Source organism: Rhinolophus sinicus, linkage group LG03 (assembly GCF_036562045.2).
Source record: "Rhinolophus sinicus isolate RSC01 linkage group LG03, ASM3656204v1, whole genome shotgun sequence".
Lineage (NCBI taxonomy): Eukaryota > Metazoa > Chordata > Mammalia > Chiroptera > Rhinolophidae > Rhinolophus > Rhinolophus sinicus.
Genome location: NC_133753.1, coordinates 61244917 through 61267681, shown reverse-complemented (window position 1 = coordinate 61267681; position 22765 = coordinate 61244917). Strand labels below are relative to the sequence as shown.

The 22765-nt window shown below is 53.4% G+C and overlaps 1 protein-coding gene across 7 annotated transcripts; it reads right to left on the bottom strand.

Moving 5' to 3' along the window:
* Positions 1 to 1531: 1531 nt before the first annotated feature.
* SHF (Src homology 2 domain containing F) lies at positions 1532 to 21039 on the bottom strand. Of its 7 annotated transcripts, none has more exons than XM_019756651.2 (7): positions 20902 to 21039; positions 11600 to 11741; positions 9151 to 9357; positions 7468 to 7608; positions 6049 to 6220; positions 5785 to 5904; positions 1532 to 2329 (listed from the first exon to the last, which is right to left on the bottom strand). In XM_019756651.2, exons 1-7 carry the CDS (start codon positions 21007 to 21009, stop codon positions 2143 to 2145), a joined length of 1077 nt encoding a protein of 358 aa, XP_019612210.2. In that variant the 5' UTR covers positions 21010 to 21039; the 3' UTR covers positions 1532 to 2142. The 7 variants fall into 7 exon arrangements, with proteins under 7 accessions (XP_019612210.2, XP_019612216.2, XP_074183904.1 ...); XM_019756657.2 differs by lacking the exon at positions 20902 to 21039 and adding an exon at positions 20187 to 20839; XM_074327803.1 differs by lacking the exons at positions 9151 to 9357; positions 20902 to 21039 and adding an exon at positions 20187 to 20856.
* Positions 21040 to 22765: the final 1726 nt, after the last annotated feature.

The window sequence follows — 22765 nt, the reverse complement described above, 5'->3', positions numbered from 1 at the left end:
TAGTCAGAACCTGGCCCAATATCTATGTAGTACTCTTCAGTCGTCTTCTCCTCTTCCTGCTCCATAGTCTCCTTTACAAATAAACCACTTTTCTGCCCTTTGGGTTTCTTTCTTTTGCCCCGGGGTGGGGTACTGCAGAGGAAACCACTCTACCAGCCAGCTAACCTAGGCTGGTGTAAACACTGTCTCTGAGCATGCCAGTATCCATTGAATAAATGAACCCACCCAAGGCCCAAGCCCCAGCTGGAGACCCCTTTCCTGATTAGGAGGAGAGAAGGTGTGGGGGGTTCTGGAGAAGGTGGGCTGAGCACTAAGTGGGGTGGTGGGGAGAGACACAGCAGGAGCCTGTAGGGAGGGAGGGTTGGTCTGGCCTGCTCCAGGACTTCAGTTACTACCAGCCCTTCTCTTAGTAATGGTAGAGTTGAAATCAGGTAGTGAGATGAGAGCGAGGAGACAGATGAGCACATCATCTCAGTTGTCTTATCTGTAAAATGACTGAATGCCCTCCAAGTCTACTTAAAGATAGGGCAACGCTCTCTGAGGGGATTTCTGAAGCAGTGCCCAATTTCAACAGATCCTTTTGATTGTCCCTGCGGAATTCTTACATTTATCAGATCATGTATCCTCGATTTCGAAAATGCAAAATCCCATGATTCACACCACACTTGGGAGTTGCAGATTTAGGTTCTGGAGGGAGCCCTCAAACTGCCCCTCCAGCGTAGTCGTCTGGAAGGGTGTGTGTGTGGCCCATCCGGGAGTTTCTGTTCAGGTGGCTCGTGGGAGCAGGAGGGCGGGCCTGAGTGGCTGGACAGCGGCTCCGCCTGGCTTCCCAGTAGGTATTCCCGGGGGCTGGGCCCACCCGCTTCCGCGAGCTCCAACTGTGGGCACCGCCGAAGCCGCAGGCGGGTGTGACCCGGCGCCCCGGGCCCGCGATTAGGGGCACGGCCAGCAGAGGGAGCGCGCGGCTGGCCTCCGCCCGCCTCGGCCGCCAGCCCGAGCCACAGCCGGGAGCGCGATTCAGACCCGGCCCGCAGGCTGCGGGTCTCCGGGGCTGAACCCTTCCTTCAGGGAATGGGGGAGGCGCGGCAGCCCCCCCACTTCTTCTGGAAAGGAAACGCAGTCGGCCGCGCCACTTTCCCCGGCTCGGCGGGCGCTCGGCTTCGGCTAGCAGGACCGCCCCGCTCCTCCCGCCTGGCGCGCCGCCTCTTTGTTTCTCCTCGGCTCCCCTCCTCCCAGACAAATGGCTGTAGGCAGGAAATTGGACGCGCTCCTGGGGAGCCGCGTTCATCCGCGCAGCGGGGAGGGGGCGCCACGCCGCCGCCGGCCGCTCCGCCCCCACCTCCAGCGGGGGCTGGGATAGTGGGAAATGTTTCGACATCTCGTCAGAGGAAGGAACTTGATGCTTCGAAAGCGCTTTTCACAGCCGGCCTGTGTCTGCTCTAGAGAGCTGATTTATAAACATATCTGTTCTCGCTTCGCCGCTCCCCACCCCGTCAGCCCGGGGGCGGCGCTGGAGGCGCGGACGCGGCTGTGCCTGGCAGAACTGGGTTTATTTATTGCCTCTGGCCGGGAGCCGGGGCGGTCCGGGGACCGCACAAGTTCCCTCCGGCCCGTTCTCGAGCCATTCCCCTTCCCGCCCCAAAGCCATTGCCATCCCAGGGGTCTGCCTTCCCCAAGTTCCGCGCAAGACTCTGGGCAGAGCCCGCCGGTGGTTTGGGGGTGGAGGCGGAGAAATGGTCAGGGTGCCCTGCGGGCTCGCATCCTGCTCCGCCCCGCACTGACCCTGGGAGAAGAGGGTGGTGGGGAACGGGGTAGCCACCTCTGCCCTGCGGGCAGAGAGGGGCTGAAGCTGCCGATCTTCAACTCCTCACGAGACCCGCGCTTCTGAAGCCTCCTTCCTCCAGGGATTATGCTTTCTCCTCTGGGATTCCTCTTTCCTCAGCTCCAGACCACCTCTTACTTCAAGGCCCCAGTAGACTTTCCCCTTTAGAATAAATTAAGGAATCTCCAGCTTCCACTCGATCCCAGGGGGAGGGGTTAGAAAGGCTTGGGAGATCATGTCCCAGGGAAGGACCACAGCCCTCAGCCAGGGGACGGACACAGGCCTGAGTCTACATCTGTCACAGTGCTCGGGCCTCACATCTACAGAGTCCGGATGGCCACGGGGTAGAGCAGGGACATATGCTCAGCCCCCTTAATGGGCAGCTTGCGGCTTGCGTAGTGGTGCACGATTTCAGGGACGCTGCTGAAGGGTGGGCTGTTCTGGCCCAGCACGTACTTGTGTTCCTTGGTCCGGGACAACTTCATGTGCATGAAGCCCTGACTGCTCCTGGGAAGAGGAGAGGAAACCCTGGTGAATAGGGGCCCTTTTCAACACCCACCCCCCTCCCTGCCCCAGCAGCAAGTATTTTTGTTCTAAACCAGCTGAGCGTGGAGATAACCGGGGAAGGTGGAGGTCAGTCAGAAAGCAGGGAAGGGACAGAGGGGATTTTGTGAGTAGGTAGCAGTAGGCATTGGCTTTGTAGTGAGGGCACTAGGTGTGCCAAGAATGTGTGCATCGTGAGTATACACTGTATGTGCAGGTGGAAATTGGAGGAACCAGCACCCCCACCCCACCCCAAATCCTTGTATCCAGGCACTCCTGCTTTCCATCCTATGTGGCCAGGGTCAGTGTACCCTCTCCCTCTCTGAACTGTGGGAGGACACCTGTGAGGGGCTCTTGGTCCCTCTTGAGGTACACCCATGGCAGGACAGTGGGTAAACAGACTTGACAACCAAGCAAATCTTGGTTGGGTTGCTCTCTTGCAGAGACTAGAGGAGGGGGCGAGCTGCTCCAGAAGATCCCCCCACCCCTGCAAATCTGGGAATGCTCAGTTGCCTTGTCTTGGGGACATCCCTTCATCCTCCTGCCAACTGGGCCTTGGGCCAAGCCCCCATCTCATCTATCCAGCCCTTCAACCAATGACGGCAGGGGTGACATCACTGGTGAGGATGCAGCTCCACTTCCCTCCCTCAGAGAGGGCACTCCCCACTGCTTCTCCCATCTCCCCACCACAATCCAGGAAATCAACATTAGTGCCTGGCCCTACCCATAAGACAAGGTCCCCCTTGCTCAGAGCTCTGGCCAACCCCCAGACTTCTGGGTACCCTCAGCCTTAGAGAGAGTGTGCAGGGGTGGGGCCCCAGCAAGAACATTTGTCCAAACAACCACAGGCCTGATTGGCCAGGTCCCAGGTCTGAAACTCACCAAGGGGTAAGGAGTAGGCACTGCTTGGAAGAGCTCTGAAGCCTGAGTACTTGTCTCTGCTGGTCAGAGCCTACCTGGGACAAGGACAGGGCTCAGAAGCAGGTAGCACTGGTAAGGGAGCCTGCTTATGGTGAGGCCCCCCGCCCTTGAGAGATGAAGCTGGCAAACTTCACTTACCTCCCCTGCCTAGGTACAAAGAGTACTCTGACTGGACCCATTTTACTAGGCCTATCAGTGAGAAAGCAGGGATCATCACAAAGAGGAAAGGGATGGGAGGAAAAAACAGGCCCTTACTTGACTGTATCCTTCCCTCCTCTCCCCTTCCCAGGTGCAGTGCCCTAAAGCCTGATGGGGGCCCTATGCCTGGGTGTGTGTGTCAGGGTGTGGGGCCATCCTTCATCTGTAGGTTGGAGATAATGGGCTGAGGCTGACAGTGACCACACAGGACCTGGAGAAAGGAGCCAAGGGCCTGCGGAAAATTTACAGCCCCTGGGGGCTGTAGAGAGGGGAGGCAGTGAGTGGTCACCCTGTCCTGTCTGCCTTATGCCAAGGACCAGACCCAAGGATGTGGGCAGCAGCATGGGCCCTACCTTCCCTCACCCTCTTGCAGTTTGGGGACAGCTCCCTTCCCACAGTCCACTTGGGAGAATCACCTCTCCTGAAAACTGTGCATTATATCTTCTCCTTGAGGGACAGATCTGGCCCAAAAGGGAAACAAGTGGCCAGAGACTAGAGTTGGAAACTCAGAGCTCGGCCTCCATCTGGATAACTGACTTCCTGGGACAAAGTCCCAAGGGTCTATTAGGACACAGCAGAACTCTTGCCAGACCCTCAGGGAGCTGGGCTGGGACTAGCTGGGCCGCAGGGCCAGGGCTGGCATGGCTTTTGAAGGAAGCTGTTTAATTACCAGTGAAAGCCCTTCCATTACAGAGAGAAGAGAAACCATAATTGCATTTCTGAGAAGCCATTTATATGCAAACAAGGCTCTGGCAGACAGATGCTGGCTGGGCCAGATCCTCTCGGGTTGTAGTGGGGCATCCAGGCCTGCCTCCCCCTTTTCTCCCCAGGCTAAGGCAGGGCCTGGCTCTGTTCTGCTCTGCTCTTAGAGAGCCAGGCCCCTGCCGGTCTCCCTTTGCCTTGGGCTGTTCTAGACTTGATGAGGGGTAGAGCTGTGCAATGGAACAGTGTGGTTATTAGAATCAGATTGAGCTGGGTTCAAATCCTGCTTTTGGAACTTTATTAGTTGGTAGCCTTGAGCAAGTCACATACATCTCTGAATCTACTTTCTGTTTATAGAAAATAGATTGATCTTGCAGGATGATAGTTCCTTTGGAGGTGGTGTATATGCTACTTGGTACATAGTAGATGCTCTATAAATCTTAACTATAATTTTTAAAGCAATATACATTCCTGAAGTTATGAAAGAAACCTAGTAGGTAACCATCAACACATTTTGCAAACAGAGAAACCAAGGCCCAGAGAACTTAAGTGATTTGCCTAGGGTCATAGTTAGTTTTATTAAATCTAAGAATAAAACACCGATTATGACTATAATTTGGTGTTTTTCCACTATCTTTTAGTGAAGCTGAATAATTATCTTCAAACGTTTCTGCTCAGTAGCCTCAAATTTCCATATTGGATTTGTTTGAAGTGTGGATATACCTGTACTCTAATGCCCCCAGAAAATGTGGTAGGAAGTGGTTCAGATGCCCCAGTAGTAGTGGGGGGATGTGAATGGAAAAACTACTTTGACAGGCTGCCATGTGGGGTACAGGCTCTACTAAGTGGAACTCCTAGGTGTCAAGGAGAGGACTTGCCATCCTTCCAGGAGCCTGGGAGGCCGATGCTGGTCTGTGTTTATCTGTTCCTGGGGAGGAAGGCTGATGGGAAGGGAGGACTTTGTCTCTTCCACTTCATCCAGGATCCACAGTTGTCAGCCACTAGCACCCAGACTTCCTGCCCACTTCTTCAGAGTGAACAAGAATAGCTTTGTGTCCACTGCTCTGCCCTCCTTCCAGGACCGAGCCTCCATCTCACCCTGTATGTGTAGATTCTGACAGGCAAAGTTCCTATCTTCTTGCCAATGCTTCTAGAACATCTTGGACTTCTATTAATAATGATGATGGTTAAATGTATGGGAATTACTTTCATTTAATCCTTCTCTATAAGGTAGATATTATTATTCCCCCATTTTGTAAGTAAGGAAACAGGCCTGGAGAAGTTAAGGGCGCCCCAAGCCACAGAGCTAGTAAGTGACAGAACCTTTCTGAGCTGGACACTATTGCTCAACTGTTTCCTCCAAGGGACTCTGAGCTCTTTGAGATCAGGGGCTGAGCTCAGACCTCTCCGGATCCCCAGGGCCTTGCCCAGCTTCGGCAAATCTTTGCAGGGGATGGGATTCTTTCCAGCTTGGCTGGGCATGGGAAGGATATTGGAGTTTTCTTCTGTCCTGGTGGTTGTCCTCCCACTGATTCCCTTTGGTGCCATCCCGACAGGCTAATCCTGATTAAAGCTGCCAGCCGGCCTGCCCCACTCACTTGAGGGACAGAGAGAAGTCATTCTTGCTGGTCTCACTGTTGCGCACCAGGTAGCTGGCCTCCTTGCACAGTCGGAGCAGGTTCTCGGCATCTGTTCGACTGATGGCCCCATGGTACCAGCTGAGGATGAGAGAGAGGAAGGAGGGCATCTCTGCTGGGTCCCTCGCTGTCCAGGCCCACCCATTCTGGGTGTCCCCTGCAGGCAAGCCAGTGCCAGTAGGGGAAGAGAGGGGAACAAATCCCCAGCTGGACACAGACACTCACACCTGGTTTTCCAGAGGCAGTGCTGGGTCTGTCCACTCCCCCAGGGGGCTGCTGGGCTCCACGGTTAGGGGCTTGGCTGACTTGGGGTTCCCTGCAGGGAGTCGGGGAGGTAGCCGCCCCTTTTCCTCCCGGCCAGGTGACAGGCAGCTCTTCTCAGATCCTTCAAACTGGGCTGTGGGGAACATTCCAGTCACAGACTCTGACGACCCTAGAGATCGAGCCTTATAGCCAATGACCCACCCCCATTTCCTGCCAAAAGGGGTCAAAGGCAGGTTCTGGAAGGGCGGGACATGCTCAAGGGCCTGACTGGCTCTAGGGACACAATCCTGGGTCCATCTCCCTGAGGGGAAGGAGGGGGAGGTAGAGGTGGGGCTCAGCCCTCCTGTGCCACACAGGGTCTCCCAGTCCCCCCTCTGTGGGAGGAGAGGGGAGAGGGCCAATAAAAGAAACCACTTAAGTTTCTCCCTCTGGAGCAGCAGACTGCTTTCCCCTATTTCATCCCCCTCAGGGTGGCTTCAGCGCTGATAATATTGTTTCTTTCTCCTCCTCAGAGTTCATTACTGTTCTCCAAATCACCCTGCCAAGCCATTCTGTAGAAATGACTTATCGATCTGAGAACAATTATCCGATTCCCCTTGGTGCCATCCTGACAGACTAATCCTGCCCAAAGCCGCAAGCTGGCCCGCCCCTCCCCCACCCCCAAGGTCGCTGCCCACAGGCTCCCCTCCAGCATCCACAGAAGCCCAGCCAACGTGGCTCTGCCTTCCCAGATCAGGGTATGCCTGACTGCTGAGCCTGTCACACAGGCATAGGTTCACATGCACAGGTGACAGGGACCCTCCTTCAACCTGTGTTTATAAAATACCCTCAGGCACAAATGTATAAATATGCTCATGCCTGTACACACATGCACAGGTGCACACACACACACCTTTGGCTGCCCATTCTGGGGAAAACTGAACGTGGAGGAAGTGTTCAGCGCCTGCTTTCTCCCCATTTGGACTCTTTTTCTCTCCTTGTAGCACTTTTAAGCCCTTATTATCTTTCAGAAACCAGATGCAAGGATCCAATCCTTTCCTTCCCTTTCAGGAGTTAGATAATTCCTGTGTGAGCTAACAGCACCCTCACCTCAGGTGTTATTTGCATTGCTGAAAGCAAAGCTCTACCCAAAGAAGTGAATTTAGAAGAGTGGATTTTGTGGCATGGTGGGGAAGATATTTGGAAGGGGTTTCCCTTAGGAGACACCTTCTCCACACCTTTGGGAGAGGGAGGAATGTATACTTTGTCCCTTCCTTCTTCCTCCATTCTTCCTGGGTTCTCCAAACTCTGCCCCACCTCTTAGCTCCTCCAACCCAAGCCCACAGGGCCTGAGGGGTAAGAGGACACATCACCCTGGCCAGAAGCCTCCACAGGACCCACCGCTGCAGTCCTCCAGGCTGGGCTCGGGGAGGGGTGAGGCTGGACCGGAGATGTCCCTATCCCCGTCAGGCAGGGAGGGGCTGCTGTCCAGCTGTCCCACAGGTGGAGGCCAAGGTAGGTCTTTGATGACCTTAATGTCAACTGGAGCCAGCAGCAGCAGGGAGAAAAGAGACAGACAGGGACAGGGACAGAGACAGAGACAGAGAGAGGCAGAGGTTGAGACACCAAAACCCAGAGCCAGGACACAGGACAGCCTAGAAAGGAGGAGGGTCAGAGCAGAGGCAGGGGCGGCTTCTGAGTGGGGGACAGGACTCTCAGCGGGCTAGGCAGAGCAACACTGACCACACCGGGGTGGCCTGGTCAAAGGGTGGGAGGCTCAGGTGGCAAAAGGCAGGATGCAGGGTCTTGCTTCGCCAACCCTGCGGGTCCCCTTCCTTTGACCTCTCTCACAGGCCTTCAGGGCCCAGAGACACCAGGAAAGGAGGAAAAGAGGGAGAAGGAGCTGCCCACACCTCCCAGCACCACACCCAGGTTCCCTCAGCCTCCCGGCACCTTGCCTCCCTTCCTCCTTTTCGTGCAGCCTAACTGAGCAGACAGCTTCAGGCTGCCAGGAATACTCAGATGTGGGGACAGATGTTTAACTGAAATGTACCCCTCCACCCCTAAATCCTGAGCCTTGACAATTAGAAGAGTGATGCCACTGGCGGCTACAGGACTGCTAACAAGGTTTCCTAATGACAAGCATAGATTTTCCCATTAAGCAATCCAAACAGTATTGATTCTGCAAGGAGACTTCTGGAGATAAACGGCCCATCCTCAATGGTATGTGCTTTACAAGAAACAAATCAGAAATCTGTGGTTTCTCAGTCTGGCTGCCAAGGTGGGGAGAACAGAGTGAAGAGCTGGGTCCAGCCCCACGATGAGCCTCTTGCCCAAAGAGGAGTGAGGAGGACATGGGAGTGGACATGAGGTCTAACGGCATTGAAGTCTTTTATGTTCTCACTGAATCACCAGGAGCTAAAGCCCTGTCCGTACTCTAGGCTCTTGCACTCCCCCCACTCAAACCAACACACACCCCTCCATGTTGGACTCCGGGCCCAGGATGGCCACTGGGTGGTTGGTACAGGAGAAACCTGATCCTCCTTCATCACAGCCTCCCTCTCCCCACTGGTTCCATGTCTCGCTGCTCCTCGGAAATCCCTCTGGAAGAAGGCACCCTGGTCTGGCATGGCCCACCGCTGGGGACAGCCTCTAACTCAGGGCTGGTATCGCCAAAGCTTACACACACAGCTGTTTTCATTGTGTGGAGTGTTAAATGCCTTCTTTTATTTGTAAGTATTTAACATATGCCACAAGCTTTATCATTTTGTTTTGAACTTCTTTATTTTTGAATATACCCAGCCCCCCAAAAGACAGAAGTGGCCCAACCTCCTTGGCCTCTGTGAGCTGGTGATGCAGGGAGACGCCTTCGTCCTTCTTTTGTGCCCATTCCCTGACCCTGCACACAGCACTGCGTCCACACTGCCCAACTCACGGCTCTGTCCGTGGTGCAGACTCAACTACATTTCCCTTGAGCCCAGCTCCTGAGCCTCCGCTGGCCCTATGGCTCCCTTCTTTCCACTCCTGAGCAGGGAAAGCTGCTCAGAGGCCCCAGCAGGCCTGCCCTCTCCACCCAGGACTCACCGGCAAAGGCTTTGGAAATCCGCTCCTTCTTCCACTCCCAGGGTTGGTCATACTCCTCAGGGGGCCTCTCGTCATCCTCTGGCAGGCGGGACTCCCGGGGCCAGGGGGCCCCCTCACCCTCTGGGGTAGCCCCTTCCTCCTCTGGCTCATAGGGTGTGTCATACAGAGGCAGGGACTGAGATGCTGTCTCCTTGGAGCCCCGGATCTCTGCCAGGGTAAGGCAGGAAGGGAGGTGTGAGAGCAGCTCTGGCGGGCTGGCTCAACTCCTCCAGCAGTGCTCCCCTCCTTTAGAGGAAATGCTGCTGGCTCTGGGGGAGCCCAGTGGCCACTCGTCGAGGGTCCCTCTCTCTCAAAACACCTCTGGGGTTCCACCAGAGGCAGGGGCAGAGAGGTACCAGAGTGAAAGACAGAAAAAAAGATCCTGTGATGGCCAGCAAGGGCTGGGGAGCTGAGGCTTACACATTTAGGAAACTGAGGCAGGGCCCTCTGCTAGTCCATCTCCTCTTTGCTACCCAGCTCCATTTATTTCCCTGTGTCCCAAGTGATATCATTTCACAATCAGAAAATCCTTCTCTGTTGTTCAGATACTGCTGACCACCCCTTCCTTGAAACTGTCCCCTTTGACAAGTTATTTTCATGGACCGTCCTCCTCTCTGATCACCTCCGTTTGGTCTCTTTCCCTGGATCCTCTCTTGGCCTCTGTTTCTAAGGGCCAAGTCTTATTCATTTCTCCTGGCTCGCACTCCTGGAACTACTTGACCAGTCTCATGGAACACTTTGCATCTATGTTTCTAAATATCATAAAGATGTGTCACTTTGATGTTTCAAACTCACCACTTTCCCCAAAGTTCTTTTAGTCTGTTCTGTGATGATCTCTTTGGGATCACTGACCCCAGTAAATATCTGAAAAGCATGGAGCGCCCCAGAAAAATGTGCATTTTCTCATCAATTCCAGGGCACTTATGGACCTCCTAGGAGGGCACACCCCTCTGATCTAAATATGGTAGCCACCCTCTTACTTTCTCCATTTCTGTCCACTACACTGCTCTCCTTGGTCCTGGCCATCCTTCATTCTCTGAGTCCCATCTGAGCATTGCCAATGCCTGATGACTCTGCCCACTCATCTCTCTATATCTTGATTACTGCTAGGGTGAATCTCCATTTTCCAGGCTCCTGTTTCATGGGCTCCATGAAATAACATTCCTGACCACTTTCTGCCCTTTCACCCACCTCTCACAGGAAGGAGAGCAGCTTATCTGATCGGCCAATGGCTGTGTGCTCTCTTTCTCAGATCTACCTTCTTGCAAAGAGAGAACATTCTGGTGCTTTCTTCTCCTGCCCCCATGCAGAGGCCTACAGCTGTCCTACATTGCCCAAGCCTGGGTGGAGAAGTTTAATTCTGTGCGGAAGTATTAAGAAGCCCATTGTGGTGATATAGCTAAGTAATGTTCTCCAATCAACTTTATCAGTAATAAAGCTGACATCATTAGCTCCCTCTATCTCTTTCCTTGATCTTATTTCTCAATTATTTCCAAGCTCCAAAGGGGAAGAAAACGGTGTTAATTATTGGTTCCTTAAAGCCTCAGCAATTTCCACAATAGCCTGTTAACTCATCTTTCTGATGCCCAGTTCTTCTAGTCTGTTCTGTACACCAAAGCCTCAGTAATCCTCTTAAAACACCATATTTGTCCTGTTCTTTTCTTTCTCAAGAATCCATAATGGCTCCCCTCCCCCTTTTGGAGCAAGTCCAAATGCTTCATTCAAACCTTCACGGCCTTTCACGGCCCCTCTTGGCCTCTCTCATCTTGCCTCCTGTATGCCCAACACTGAGATTATTTGCCCCTGAACAAACCTTTCTCTCATCCTGCCTTGGGCCTTGGCTTAGACTGACTCAGCCCTGTCCTGTCTGCTTGTCCCCATTTGGTTGCTCCCTGGATCCTTTCTTGACCTCTGTTCCCCAGGGCCAGGTCTTATTCATTTCTCCCTTCCCTTATTCCTTGAACCACTTGCCAGTCTCATGGGCATCACATCTGCATTTATAGTTAGGTATTGCCATAAAGAGGTTTCACTTTGACATCACATCATTTAAAACTCACCGCCTCCCTCGTGATTCTTTTTTTTGGAACAAATGACTCCCAGCCCACACCACTATCTTGCCCTCCCTGACTATTCCAAATACTTCTATCTGTCTGACCTTTGGTTATGTGGCCTTCTCCACCACCTCAAGTCTCAGGCACCACAAATCACAGCTCCTTCTCCAAAGTGACTATCTTGAAGACAGTGGTCAACTTCCCCGAGGACCCAGCAAAGGCATTCATCATATTTTCTAGAGACCAAGGAATCAGTTCTTAGACTTGTGGGTCCCAGAGCGTGTCCTACAGATACCCAGGCCTCAGGGAACACCCCCCCCACCCCCACCCCAATCCCTCTACCCAATTATATCACTCACCGGCCATCATCTTTTGGGCCTCATAGGGCTCCATGTAGCCATCATTTTCTGGAACCTTCTCTTGGGTTCCTGAAGCTCCTGCAGGGCCTTCACCAGTCTCCTGAACATCAAACGGGTCCGCATAGTCTTCTAGGATTGCCAACTATGGGAAGAGAGCAGGCTTCAGACACCTGAGAGACAGCTCTGCTTCTCCTCAGATGCTCTATCCATGGGAGCAAGAGTCCTGGACAGGTTGCCTTAAGATCCAGAGCCCCAGGTGTCTAAGGGCAGGCTCTGAGCTTAGATGAGGACAAGCTCTGGTTATTCCTTTGCAGGGGTCCCCCACTAGGCTGCCAAAGAGTGACACATCTTTCTTTTCTGTTAATTTTGTGCCTCTGGGCCATCCTCTAGGCTAAATGGCCAGGATGAGGCTCTGGGCCTTAAGGCCTGCCTCAGTCAGGGTCCAGGCATGACAAGAGCCTACACCAGCTGGTTCAACAGAGGGGATTAATTCAGGGAACTGGTTACAAAGGTGTTGAAAACCAGGATGTAGGCTCTGCTGAAATCCCCTGGGCTCCTAGAGGACAGAAACAGGAAGGACCTCGCCTTGGCCCTCCACAACCCACGCTTTCTCCCACACAAGTGGCTCATGGCCACCCTCTGTCCCTGCTCCCAGTCAAGGCAGAGGGAACCGCAAGCCGCACACCCTGCAGAGGAGTTCAAGGTGCTCAGGGCGGGGCGCAGCTGAGGACAATAGAGCCTTTCTCCAAGCTAGGCACAGGCTCCTGGGGGTGGGCAGGGGAGGACTGGCTGAGGCAGAGACAGAACCCACCCCACCTAGGGTTGCCAGCCCCTTGGAGGTGCACCGCACAGTGGGTTGACAGGCATTGACAAGAGGAGGCTGTGGGGCCAGCAGCATGGGGATGGGCCACTCCTGCCTCTCTCCCATTGTTGGTCGAGGCTTTGGTTCTGGGCCAAGATCCCACAGATCAGGACTGTCGGGGTGACCTCTCTGCCCTGGGTTAGAGGATCTGGGACCCTAGCAAGAGATGGATAAAGGAATCTTTCCATCTCAGAGACCCCCTTTTGCATGCTTCTTGGACCCCTGCAAGGCCCTCTAAGAGTCTTTCAAGCACGTCCCAAAGGCTCCTTCAGTTCCACCATCTCATCCTTCAGTTCTTCAGCTCCCACCTTGTTCCGGTCAACCCACCCAGTTTCTTTCCTCCCTTGAATCTCTGCCTGCTTCTGAGAAGACCACCATCTCAGATCATCCCATCCCTGCCACCAGACCATCCGCTAGCCTGGAGGTCTTTGTCATGTTTGTCTCTCTAGTTCCAAAAGCATCTGGCTCACAGTAGGCACCAGACAAATGTTTCCAGTAGATCACTACCTATCTCCCTTGGAGCCCACCACACATTGTCCTCCTTCCTCCAGGAAGCAGAGAAGAGAAAGCCACTCCTTCCCTCCCACCCTAAGCTGCTTCTTCCCAGGCTAACTGGCACCCACAGCCCCACCCACTTGACCAAGGGGGCTCTGGAGCCAGCCTGTTCAGTACCCAGCCCAGTCCGCACCCAGCTTCACACTCATACATGGCACAGTAATTGATTCAACACTAATTGAATCAACAGACATGCTATTCTTAAACCTTGCAATGGCTCTCCAGTGCCTACAATAAAAAAGAGATTTAATGATTCCACTTTCCTCTTTGGTTTCTCTCTACCCATCTCAGATCACTTTGCCACCTGAAAGCTCTTTGCTCTCTTTCTCCCCTCAAAGCCTTTCCCTCTGCCCGGGTCAGATTCTCTTCTTTCTTCAGAAAGCCTGTCCATCCTCCCCTCAGGTCTGGTTAGGTGCCTCTGTGCTGGGCTATCATCACATGTGTAGTAAATACTTGTTTTATTATCTGTCTTCCTGCAGACTATGAGCTTCCTGAGGGCAGGAACCATGTTTATTGCTAAATTCCTAGTGCCTGAAAGTGCTCAGTAAATATTTGTTAAATCAGTTCACATCAAGCAGGAAGAATGGACAAAGGAAGCATGTTTCCTCGTTCATTCAAAAGAGGGAGGAAGCATGAATCTATCTGGGTGTGTGTGGGGGGTCAGGCAGGGGGGCTGAGTGCCCTGGAAGCAATTCAGTGAGCAGAAGCACCTGGCCCAAGCACCGACCCCCTCAACTCCGCAGAGCACCCCCAGCCTGGTCAGAGCTGCATGCTCTAGAGTCCTGGGCCAGTGCCCAGAGCTCTGACCCCTCCCAGGCTGGCGTGGGCATCCCTAGCACCAGCCCTTGGTGCCCGTGGGCACCCAGGTGTCAGCTCTGCGGGCAGCTCAATGGCTCCTCTGTTCCATTCCTGGCTCCACACCCTGCTCCAGGAAGCCCTGGCCCCCCACCGTGGGTTGGGGTGCCCAGAGAAGACGCCCACAGGGCTGGGAGTCAAGAGCAGGAGCAGCAGGAGAGACGCCTGTTGGGAAGCCTGGCAGAATGGGCACCTGCCCTGGGCACAGAGGACCCCTGTCAGAGGCCAGATCTGTTTTCCCAGTGGCTTTTAGATCACACGAGGAGGCAAAACTGCTCAGTGTGGGAAGCTGCCCTGTAGGCTTCTGATACCTTTGCCCTACCACGATTTATTTTGTAAATGGGCTCTTTATCCAACTCTGATGTACTCACTGTGGTACACTGGATCCATCACAGGGCCTGGCACACAGTGGGTGCTCAGTGCCCATTTCCTGGAGGCTCAAAAAGCCTCCTTCTCCCTGGAGTCCATCTTCTGGAGTCACACAGATTCTCAGATCCCCAATTCATCTGAACTCTGACTGACCAAACCAGTATCAGCTGTAGGAGCAGGCTCTCAGGAGAATCAACACTGAAATGGGGATCAAAGCCTTTGACTCAAGGAAAGAAGGGAGGAACTGGCAGGGAAGGCACTAAAACCAGGGCTGATATTTAGGCAAGCCCTCTGGTAGAGCCAGAATGCTGTTGAAATTTCCAAACTAGTTTGTAAGTAGCGGCTGTCCAGAGGGTCCCCTTGTCCCCATACCTCCTGCCAACCAGATCCCCCTCCTTCCTACTACCCAGCAGGGTGCCTCCAGGAGCCGGCTCTTGTGCCTGTTCCAATTGGGCAGTGCCTCTCCCAGAGCAGCTGTCAGGCTTTGACTCTCTCCTGAGGTAGCTGACAGGCCCACCATCTGGTTGGACCTTCCACTCTGCAGCTGGGCCTTGCTATTGAGTCCCTGACAAATGTCCCCCCACACCCCCTACCCCCGCATCCAACGCCACCCCATGGGGCTTGTGAGTCCAGGGGGAGCAAGGGGGCAGCCATAATAGGATTTGGCTCTACAGTGTCTCCAAAATCTACCACTACCCCTTTCCTTAGTTTACATTTAATGTCTGGAAGCCTCTGTTTTTTGTTTTGTTTTGTTTCGATCTATAAAATGGAGACAGTATTAGTACCTAGCTTATCAGCTTGGGAAGAGGACAGTGTAAAAGTCCTCAGCCCAGAGACTAGCACAGAGTTGGTGCTCAATAAATGTTAGCCTTGATGATAATCTCTTATATTCAGGCATTAAGGCCCCAGAGTTTAGGTGCTTGTCCAGGGTACACAGCTTGGAGCAGTAGAAACAAGACTGGGACCCAGGTCTCCTGACTCTCAGTGCCTTACCACAGATTTTCCAGAAAAATTGGGAAATGTAGCATCTTCTCTCCTCTACTTGTACATTTAAAATACATGTCAGCATGTTAAAGGCTCTGAGAAGCCCTGCAACAAAGAAAGGAGTCTAATTTTGTTTAATTTAGCATTTGTCCAAAGTATTTAATCACGAAATGACTTTTGTACTGAAAGTCTGTCAGTTTGGGTAATGGTATATTATCTACCTTCCCAGAGATCGATCTTTTTGCACCCTCTGTTCCCACTTATTGGAATGCCCTTCCCAATTTATCTGCCAGGGAAATTCCTGCACATGAAACAAATTTGCTACTGTTCTTTTCTAATTACAAAGCAATGCCATGCTTGTAAAATATTCAAACATTACAGACATGCACTCGATGCTGCCAACCCTTTTCAGACCTTTATGTGTCTGTGGCTACCTTGGGATTGGGTGACAAGTGCCAGCCTTCAGCATTCAGCAATTGGTGAACTGAGCACAGAATATACCCTTCATTCCTCCTGTAAGAGCCCCCTTTCCCTTGCTCACTAGCAAATGCTTAGTGAACACCTCTTTTCTGCAAGGCTCCTCTCCATAAGTGCAAGGGTCCCCTGGCATGGTGCTGGCAGCCAGTCTGGAGTCAGGCTGCCTGGTTCTTCCACTTACTAGCTGTGAAACCAGGCAAGAGTGACTCAACATTCCTGTGCTTCAGTCTCCCTATATACAACCTGGGGATAGTAACTGAATTGTCCTCATAGGGTTGTTGTAAGGATCCACTGGTCTAATAGATGTCGGCCACTTCAAGATGGTACCAAGCACAAGATAGGTGTTAGTAAACGTCCGCTACTATATTATTAAACATAAAAAGACCAAATTCCTGGATCCTCCAGGAGCTCCCAATGACAGACACAGAACAAGCTCCAAAAGACTCAAGCATCTTGAGGTGCTGTGAAGCCCCATGTCTGGGCTTCAGGCTCTGTATGTAGGGATTGGGCCCCACCTCTGCTCTCACATGATATGACACTGGTTCTGTGGTGAGGGCAACGGGAGTAGGCAGCAGGTACCGATCCAAGCCCAGGCCCCAGCCAGCTGCTCCCATCCACAGTCCACAGGATCCCAGCTGTTCCTGGCTCCCCATGGGTGGAGCACCAGGGCTGAGGTGTCACTGAGTAACTGGCCAAGCCAACAAGCTGTAGATGTCTTCTAGAGGGAATGAGTGCTGCCGTGTGAGGAGGCGGCGCTGGGTAGAGCAGACAGGCCTGCCACGCAATCCCACAGGTCTCAGTCTCAGCCCTCTCGGAAGCACCAACAGCAGCACAGAGGACCAGCCCAGGCTATAAAGGTTTAAGAGGTCTGGCCACCAACGTCCCTTGATCTGGTCTCTTCTCTTCTCCTCCCTCTACTTCCATTGGAGGACATGCACGAGATAAACAGATCAGACTCCTAGACTCTGTGGAAGTCTTAACAAGGAAAATTAAAGCAAACAAGCAAACTCAAAAAACTCAAGGACCAGGTCTTCTGGGTGGTGAGTCCCTTTCAGCGCCTAGGTGTCACTTAATCTGTCACTTAATGATACACAAACACTCAATGAACACTGGCTAAAGGAGAGCACTTACCCCCCCCCCCCGTCCTAACCCCAGGGCAGGCCTGATTTATTTGACTTTGGACACCTGCATATCTCCCTCATTTTACTATACTCTTCCTACTTGTCTATTCACTCATTCCAACATTTGGGCTTAGAGGATCCAAGTCCACGTGGATACTGTCTACGAGGTATAGCTCTTTTTTAAAGTTCTTAATATTTTGGGCCCTGTGTACCTGCATGAGAAGAATCTGAGAGCTGTGAGCCTTTTCCCAGAAAAATGCTCATGTACCAATTTCTGGAGGTTCATGAACCCCAGAAGCCCCTCTATGAGCTAAGAACAAGAGCCCTAGTTTCAATTCAGACAGGGTGGCTGTCTTACTGTCTTATTGTTCACATCACCTCTCTTTCTTTCTCTCTGTCTCTCTGTGTGTCACACACACACACACACACACACATCTTGGAATGATGGAGGCAAAAGACACACTGTGCAGATGGTCACAGGCAGCATAAAGCTTCATCCAATCAGGCCTCTTTCCCATCCCATCCCCCTTTCCTAGACCAGGTTTTTCCTGTTGAAGGTTTGAGAAAAGGAAGCCAAGCAAGGGAAGGCCCAGTTCTCTAATTCCTCTGCCAGACCATGGCCTGGCGGCCAGATAGGGCCCAGTACCATGAGGGAGCTCTTCCTGCGGCCAGATGGTGAGGCCCTGTCTGTCCGCCGGGTGCAGGGCGCGGCTCCTGCTGCTCCCACACCTGCCCTGCCAGGCCTGCCCAGATGGTCACCCTGCCAATAGCAGCAGTGGGTCTCAGGGTGGGCCAGCAGCCAGAGCCCTGCATGGGGAGAAGGCTAATGGTCTTGAGCCCCCTGGGCCTCTCAGGATCCTGTCTAAGTCCCAATTCTTTCCTGCCCCACACTCACTGAGCTCATTTCTCCTCAATCTCTCTGGCTCATCACAGAAGCATTTCCACCCATTTCATCAAACCTCATGACCCAGCCCTTCTCAGAGGATTCTGCCCCACCCAGCACCAGTCAATGGGCTCCAGGAGAGAAATGGGCCAACCGAAGGCACTTTCTGGTCTTCAGTCCCCATCTCACCTCAGGAAGTGACCCAAATGCAACAAGCCAAGAGGACCTGACAGTCTGAGAGGAGGGGAAACAGAGAATAGGGAGAAAGCAGACACACAGAACAGAAACACCAGTTCAGTCTGGCCTCATGGGCCAGGGTCAAACCATTTCACTACCCAGGGGCAGCACTTTGTGTGAGCTCTGCAGGCATGTGCTGACACCTGGGTTTAAGGTAAGGGGCTGAGGCATCTTGTCTGGGCTTTTCCTAAGGGAAGACTCTGGGGTTCCCAAACTCTGCTCCTAAAGCTGCTCTCTCTGAATGGTGGGAGGCCCCAGGTCAGGGTCCACGGAGATAGCCTCCTTGTCCCTGGGCCGGCTTGGATGGCATCCTGGGTCCTTCTCATTACACTCTGTAAAGAAACCACAGATGTGTGGCTTCTGGGAGATCCTGCTGGATTTCATTCCTATCCCTGCAGCTAACAAAGAATTCAGACACCTCTGGGCCCCCAACGTCTGAACAGTCCACAGATCAGAGAGCCGACTCCGGGTGAAACATGGATGGATGCCTTCATTGAAAAGAGTCTGTGGGTCTCTGCACATTTGTGTGGGTTCAGCCCCTTCCTTGGGAGGTCTCTGTGGGGAAATGTACAAGGGGTGCTGTAGTTAGGGGAATCTCTGACGTTGGTCACCCTGGCAATGGACAGGCACCATTCAGGATGTATTTATGCACCCCTCTTTATGCCAAGCATTCTGTCAATCACTTGGGAGACACAGACATGAGGAGGACATGGTCCTTGTCTTGAAGGAGCCCACAGCTTGGTGGGCAGCCTGTTAAGCCATTCCAAGATATTGAAGAGAGGAAGAGGGCCAGGGACCACTCAGGCCCACGTGCCAGTGAGCAGTGGTCAGGGAGGAGGAGACTAACTGGTCAATAGTAAGAACAAGGCCTAATGCTCCCTCTGCCTCATTGCCACCACCACCATCACATCCCACAACGGTAGGGGACAGTTAGGAAGGAGAGGAGACTAAGGATGTGTGAAGAAAGCACAACCTCTTGCAGGCTTAAGATCCTGGCCCAACATGGGCAGCCCTGCCCCATGGCAGGAATTAGGGAAAAAATAATTCACATTCCTGAGGCTTCTGCTCTGACCCTGACACATCTCTCTTATCCAGGAAATCAGGCAGAATGGCGCTCTCTGGGCTGAAAGTCTCAATTCTGGAGTCAGTGGTTTTAGATGGCAACTTTGCTCTCCGCAATCCAATAAAACTGTGTTCTCTATTGAGGAGAGGGGAGTAATCCTCAGAGCCGAGCTCCCAGGGGTGAGTAAGGATAACAGAGCCAGAGTGGCCCAGAGTCATTGTCATAGAATTTAGGGCTAGAGGGGATGGCTTTCGGCTGTTAAGGAGGGATAAGGCCAAACTGGGGTTGGGCAGGGGGTAGCTTCTCCCACAGGGTCCTCTGAGGCACAGTGGTTGTTCTCGGGAACAGTGAATGCCTGGCTCTCCTCTTTACCCCAAGCCTGCAGATCCACAAAAGGCTCTAGCCTCCCTCAGAATGGACCCTGCGGGAGAGGTCAAGAGGAGAGGAGAAATGGGCTCAGCTGCTTAGCTCCTTCTGGGCAACAGGTTCTGAGCACTGACTGTTCCCACACCTGGGGGGACAAGGGAAGGAATGCAGGAGTGGGCCTGCCTGGACCTCAGTGGTCAGCATCCTTGGTGCAGAGCTGCCTGTTTTGGCTTCCTAAGAACAACAGTCCACCCAGCTCCAGTACCACTGGGTGAGACAAGACCAGCTCTTGCTGTATCCACAGGGAGAAACCCCAGCCTTCACCTGTTTCCTGGGGTTTCAGCACCTGTAAAGATGCTTGGGCTCCTAGAGGAGGATGAGTGGAGCTTTGTACAGGCTCTGCCCTGGAGGGGGGGAGGGTCAGAGATCAAAGGGTGAGCTGCTGCTCCCAGAGGATAGAAAGGCCCTAAAGAGGAGGGGAAGCTCCAATCCCGTTAGAAAAAGGCTGGCTGATTAGACTCCAAGGGGCTGCGATGAGGGGAGCAGAATCCGGGAGGAGTAGGGTCACCAAGTCCTGGGGCGATAATAGGAGATAGAGGCAGAGTTTGGGGCGCACGTCCCAGATTAGTAGGTCGAGAATCTGAACAAAGGTGGATGAAGGCTCCGAGCCCCGGGGTCAGGGACTAAGAACGTGTCCGCCAGTTATCATGACACCGAGGGGCTCGGCCCCGGCCAGGCCACCTTTGTCCCTCTCGAAAGCTCTAGACCTTCAACCACCTCTCCTCCTGGACAACCCCACCGGGCGCGGCACTCACCCTGTCGCTGCTGGCGGGGGGTCCAGAGATCCGCTCCTCGGGCGGGGGCGCTGGGGGGCCAGGGGTCTCTACCCGAATAAGGCGGTGGGGGGGCGAGCCGTGGCGCGGGGGCGGCGTGGGGCCGGGAACCGCAGGGGTGGCTAGGGCAGCGGTGCCGGACGGCCCCCCGGAGTAGGGGTCTTCGAAGTCGCGCTCCCTCTGCAGCCGGTAGGCGGCCAGGATATCCGGAGGTGGCGCGGGGGGTGCGGCCGGGGAGGGTACGGGGGGACGGTAGTCCGGCTCGGGGGGCGCCGGCTTGCTCCCACCTCCGCCGCCCCCCCCACCACGGAAGCCCAGGTGCTCCCGGAGCCACTTGGCCACTCCGCCACTGCCACCCCCTCCTGGGCCGGCTCCTGCACCCCCGGCGCTCCGGCGCGATCCCCCCGGGCCGCTCCCCGCGGTCCCCTGCGCCCGGGGCCCCGGGCCGGAGCCCGCCGGAGGAGCTCCGCTCAGTAACATGGGGCCGGCCAGACTGAGCGAGGGGAGCGCTGTGGTCCGGCGGGGGGCGGGGGGCGGGAAGCGGGGGACGGGGAGAGGGTGGAGCTCCGCCGGTTGGCGGGAGGGGGCGGGGCTCGTCAGTAACAAGGGAGGGGCGGGGTTCCGCTTCCTAACAGGGTCGACCTACCCCAGCCCCGGCGGAGAAGAGGGACAGCGGCTTCCAGACGTGTGGACTCACCAGAAGTGAAGTGGGCGACCCCAGGGCAGGGGATGCCACTCCTGGACTGAGGATGAATCCGCCACGTGTCACCACGCGTGCCCCTGTGGGGGGCGCACCTGTCCCCATCTGTTCTAGCTCCCCAGCTTCCAGCTCGCGCGCGACACCAAGAGGGGAGTCCTCAGATTTCAGGGTTACCGGCCCTCGGGCCCCTCCCACAAGGTCCCGTAACTGGGAAATGATATCCTAGGAGGAAAATGGGGGGGGGGGGGGCGAGAAAAGGGGCTGTTCCTAAGATGTGTCTGATCCCGCGTGTTACCGTGGGAGTCCCACCTACCTACTCCCATTCAACTGCTCTCAACCCACAGTCTGGAACCCACATTGCTTCCCAAGCCAGGCAGACACATCTCCCATTATAATCAACTCTCTAGAGGCACCCATTTCTCCCGTGTCGTTTCCACACACGCCCCCCGCTCACAAGCAAACAGCCCTTGCTCAAACGTCTTTCATGCACCGGAGCACCAGCTTTGAGCAGGCCCACCAGGCCCTGACTGCATCCCGCACACGCAGAAATCACTTCAAGTCACATCCCAGGTTTCATTGTCAATCAGATTAGTGACAATAGAAACAGACAAGTCAATAAATCAAGTCTAGAAACAGTTCCAACGTTGTCTATCATAAACCTCTTATCCTCCCAAGTCTCGGATGCTCAAGCGATAGGCATTTTTGTCTTAGAAGTAAAGTCAATTTCTCTCCAGAAATGTTGTAGCCCTGAAGCAGACTCCAACATTTTCTTTTCGCTCTGCTGAGAAGGTAGCAGCTTCACTTCACCATCATCTCCCTGGGCACTACTTCAGTGTCTCCCTCACTCTTAGACTCATATCTGCCTTTTGAGGGAGTGAAGAGTCCCTCAAAGGGAAGGGGGCTCAAAATTGGGAGAGTAGAGAATGATGTGATGGCAAAACTGAGAACCCCCTAGGATTCCCAGGACCCCAGGTCTCAAAATATTTGTTGAGTTTCTGCTTTATGCATATTCTAGTTGGCATTACAGGACAGTGCTTCTCAAATTTTAATGTGAACATGAATCTCCTGGCTAACTTGTTCAATTGCAGTTTCTGATTCTGTAAGTCTAGCTGTGTGGGGTCCCAGACTGTAGTTCTAATAGGCTCTCAGGTGGTATAGATGCTGCTGGTCCCTGCATACACTTTGAGTAGCAGGGCTGTAGGAAATACTGAAATATCTGATATTCTGCCTGGCTTCATGAACTATATAGAGAAAATAACATATGCACATTGTAAAAATAGGCAGCTTCAAAAATTGACAGTAATAATAAATACCAGAAGAATGGTCCAGTTAATCCATATTGGAGGGTCTCAATTACCAGGTGTCTGACTCCTGAGTCGAAGAGTTGTAGGCCGTAGTCAGATCTCTGGGCAAGATACTCAATACCATTGAACCTTACTTTCCTTATATCTGCAAAGGGCATGATGACTGTTGTGTGAGGATTAGGGGAAGTGATGGATGTGAACAGGCTTTGAAAATTGTAAAATGCTTTCAGTGGAAGGTGTCAAATGAAGCCACATATGTTTAAGAAGTACAGCTGACAGTTCAGAGAAATAGAATCAATGAAGTCTGCACAAAAGAAGACAGACTTCATGGAGGAGGTAGAACTGAACTGGGTAGCATTTAGACAGGTAAAGCAAAGGAGTGAAAGATTATTCCAAGCTAGGAGGTCAGCATTAACTGAGCGAAGGCATTGAGGTGGGAACCAGAAAGCCACAAAGAAGGGGAGGATTCATAGTGGGGAAGAGCAGAAAATAAAGTTAGATGAAGAGGGGAAAGATATCATAAAGGTAGAGTTTAAATGATAATTAAAAATCTATAC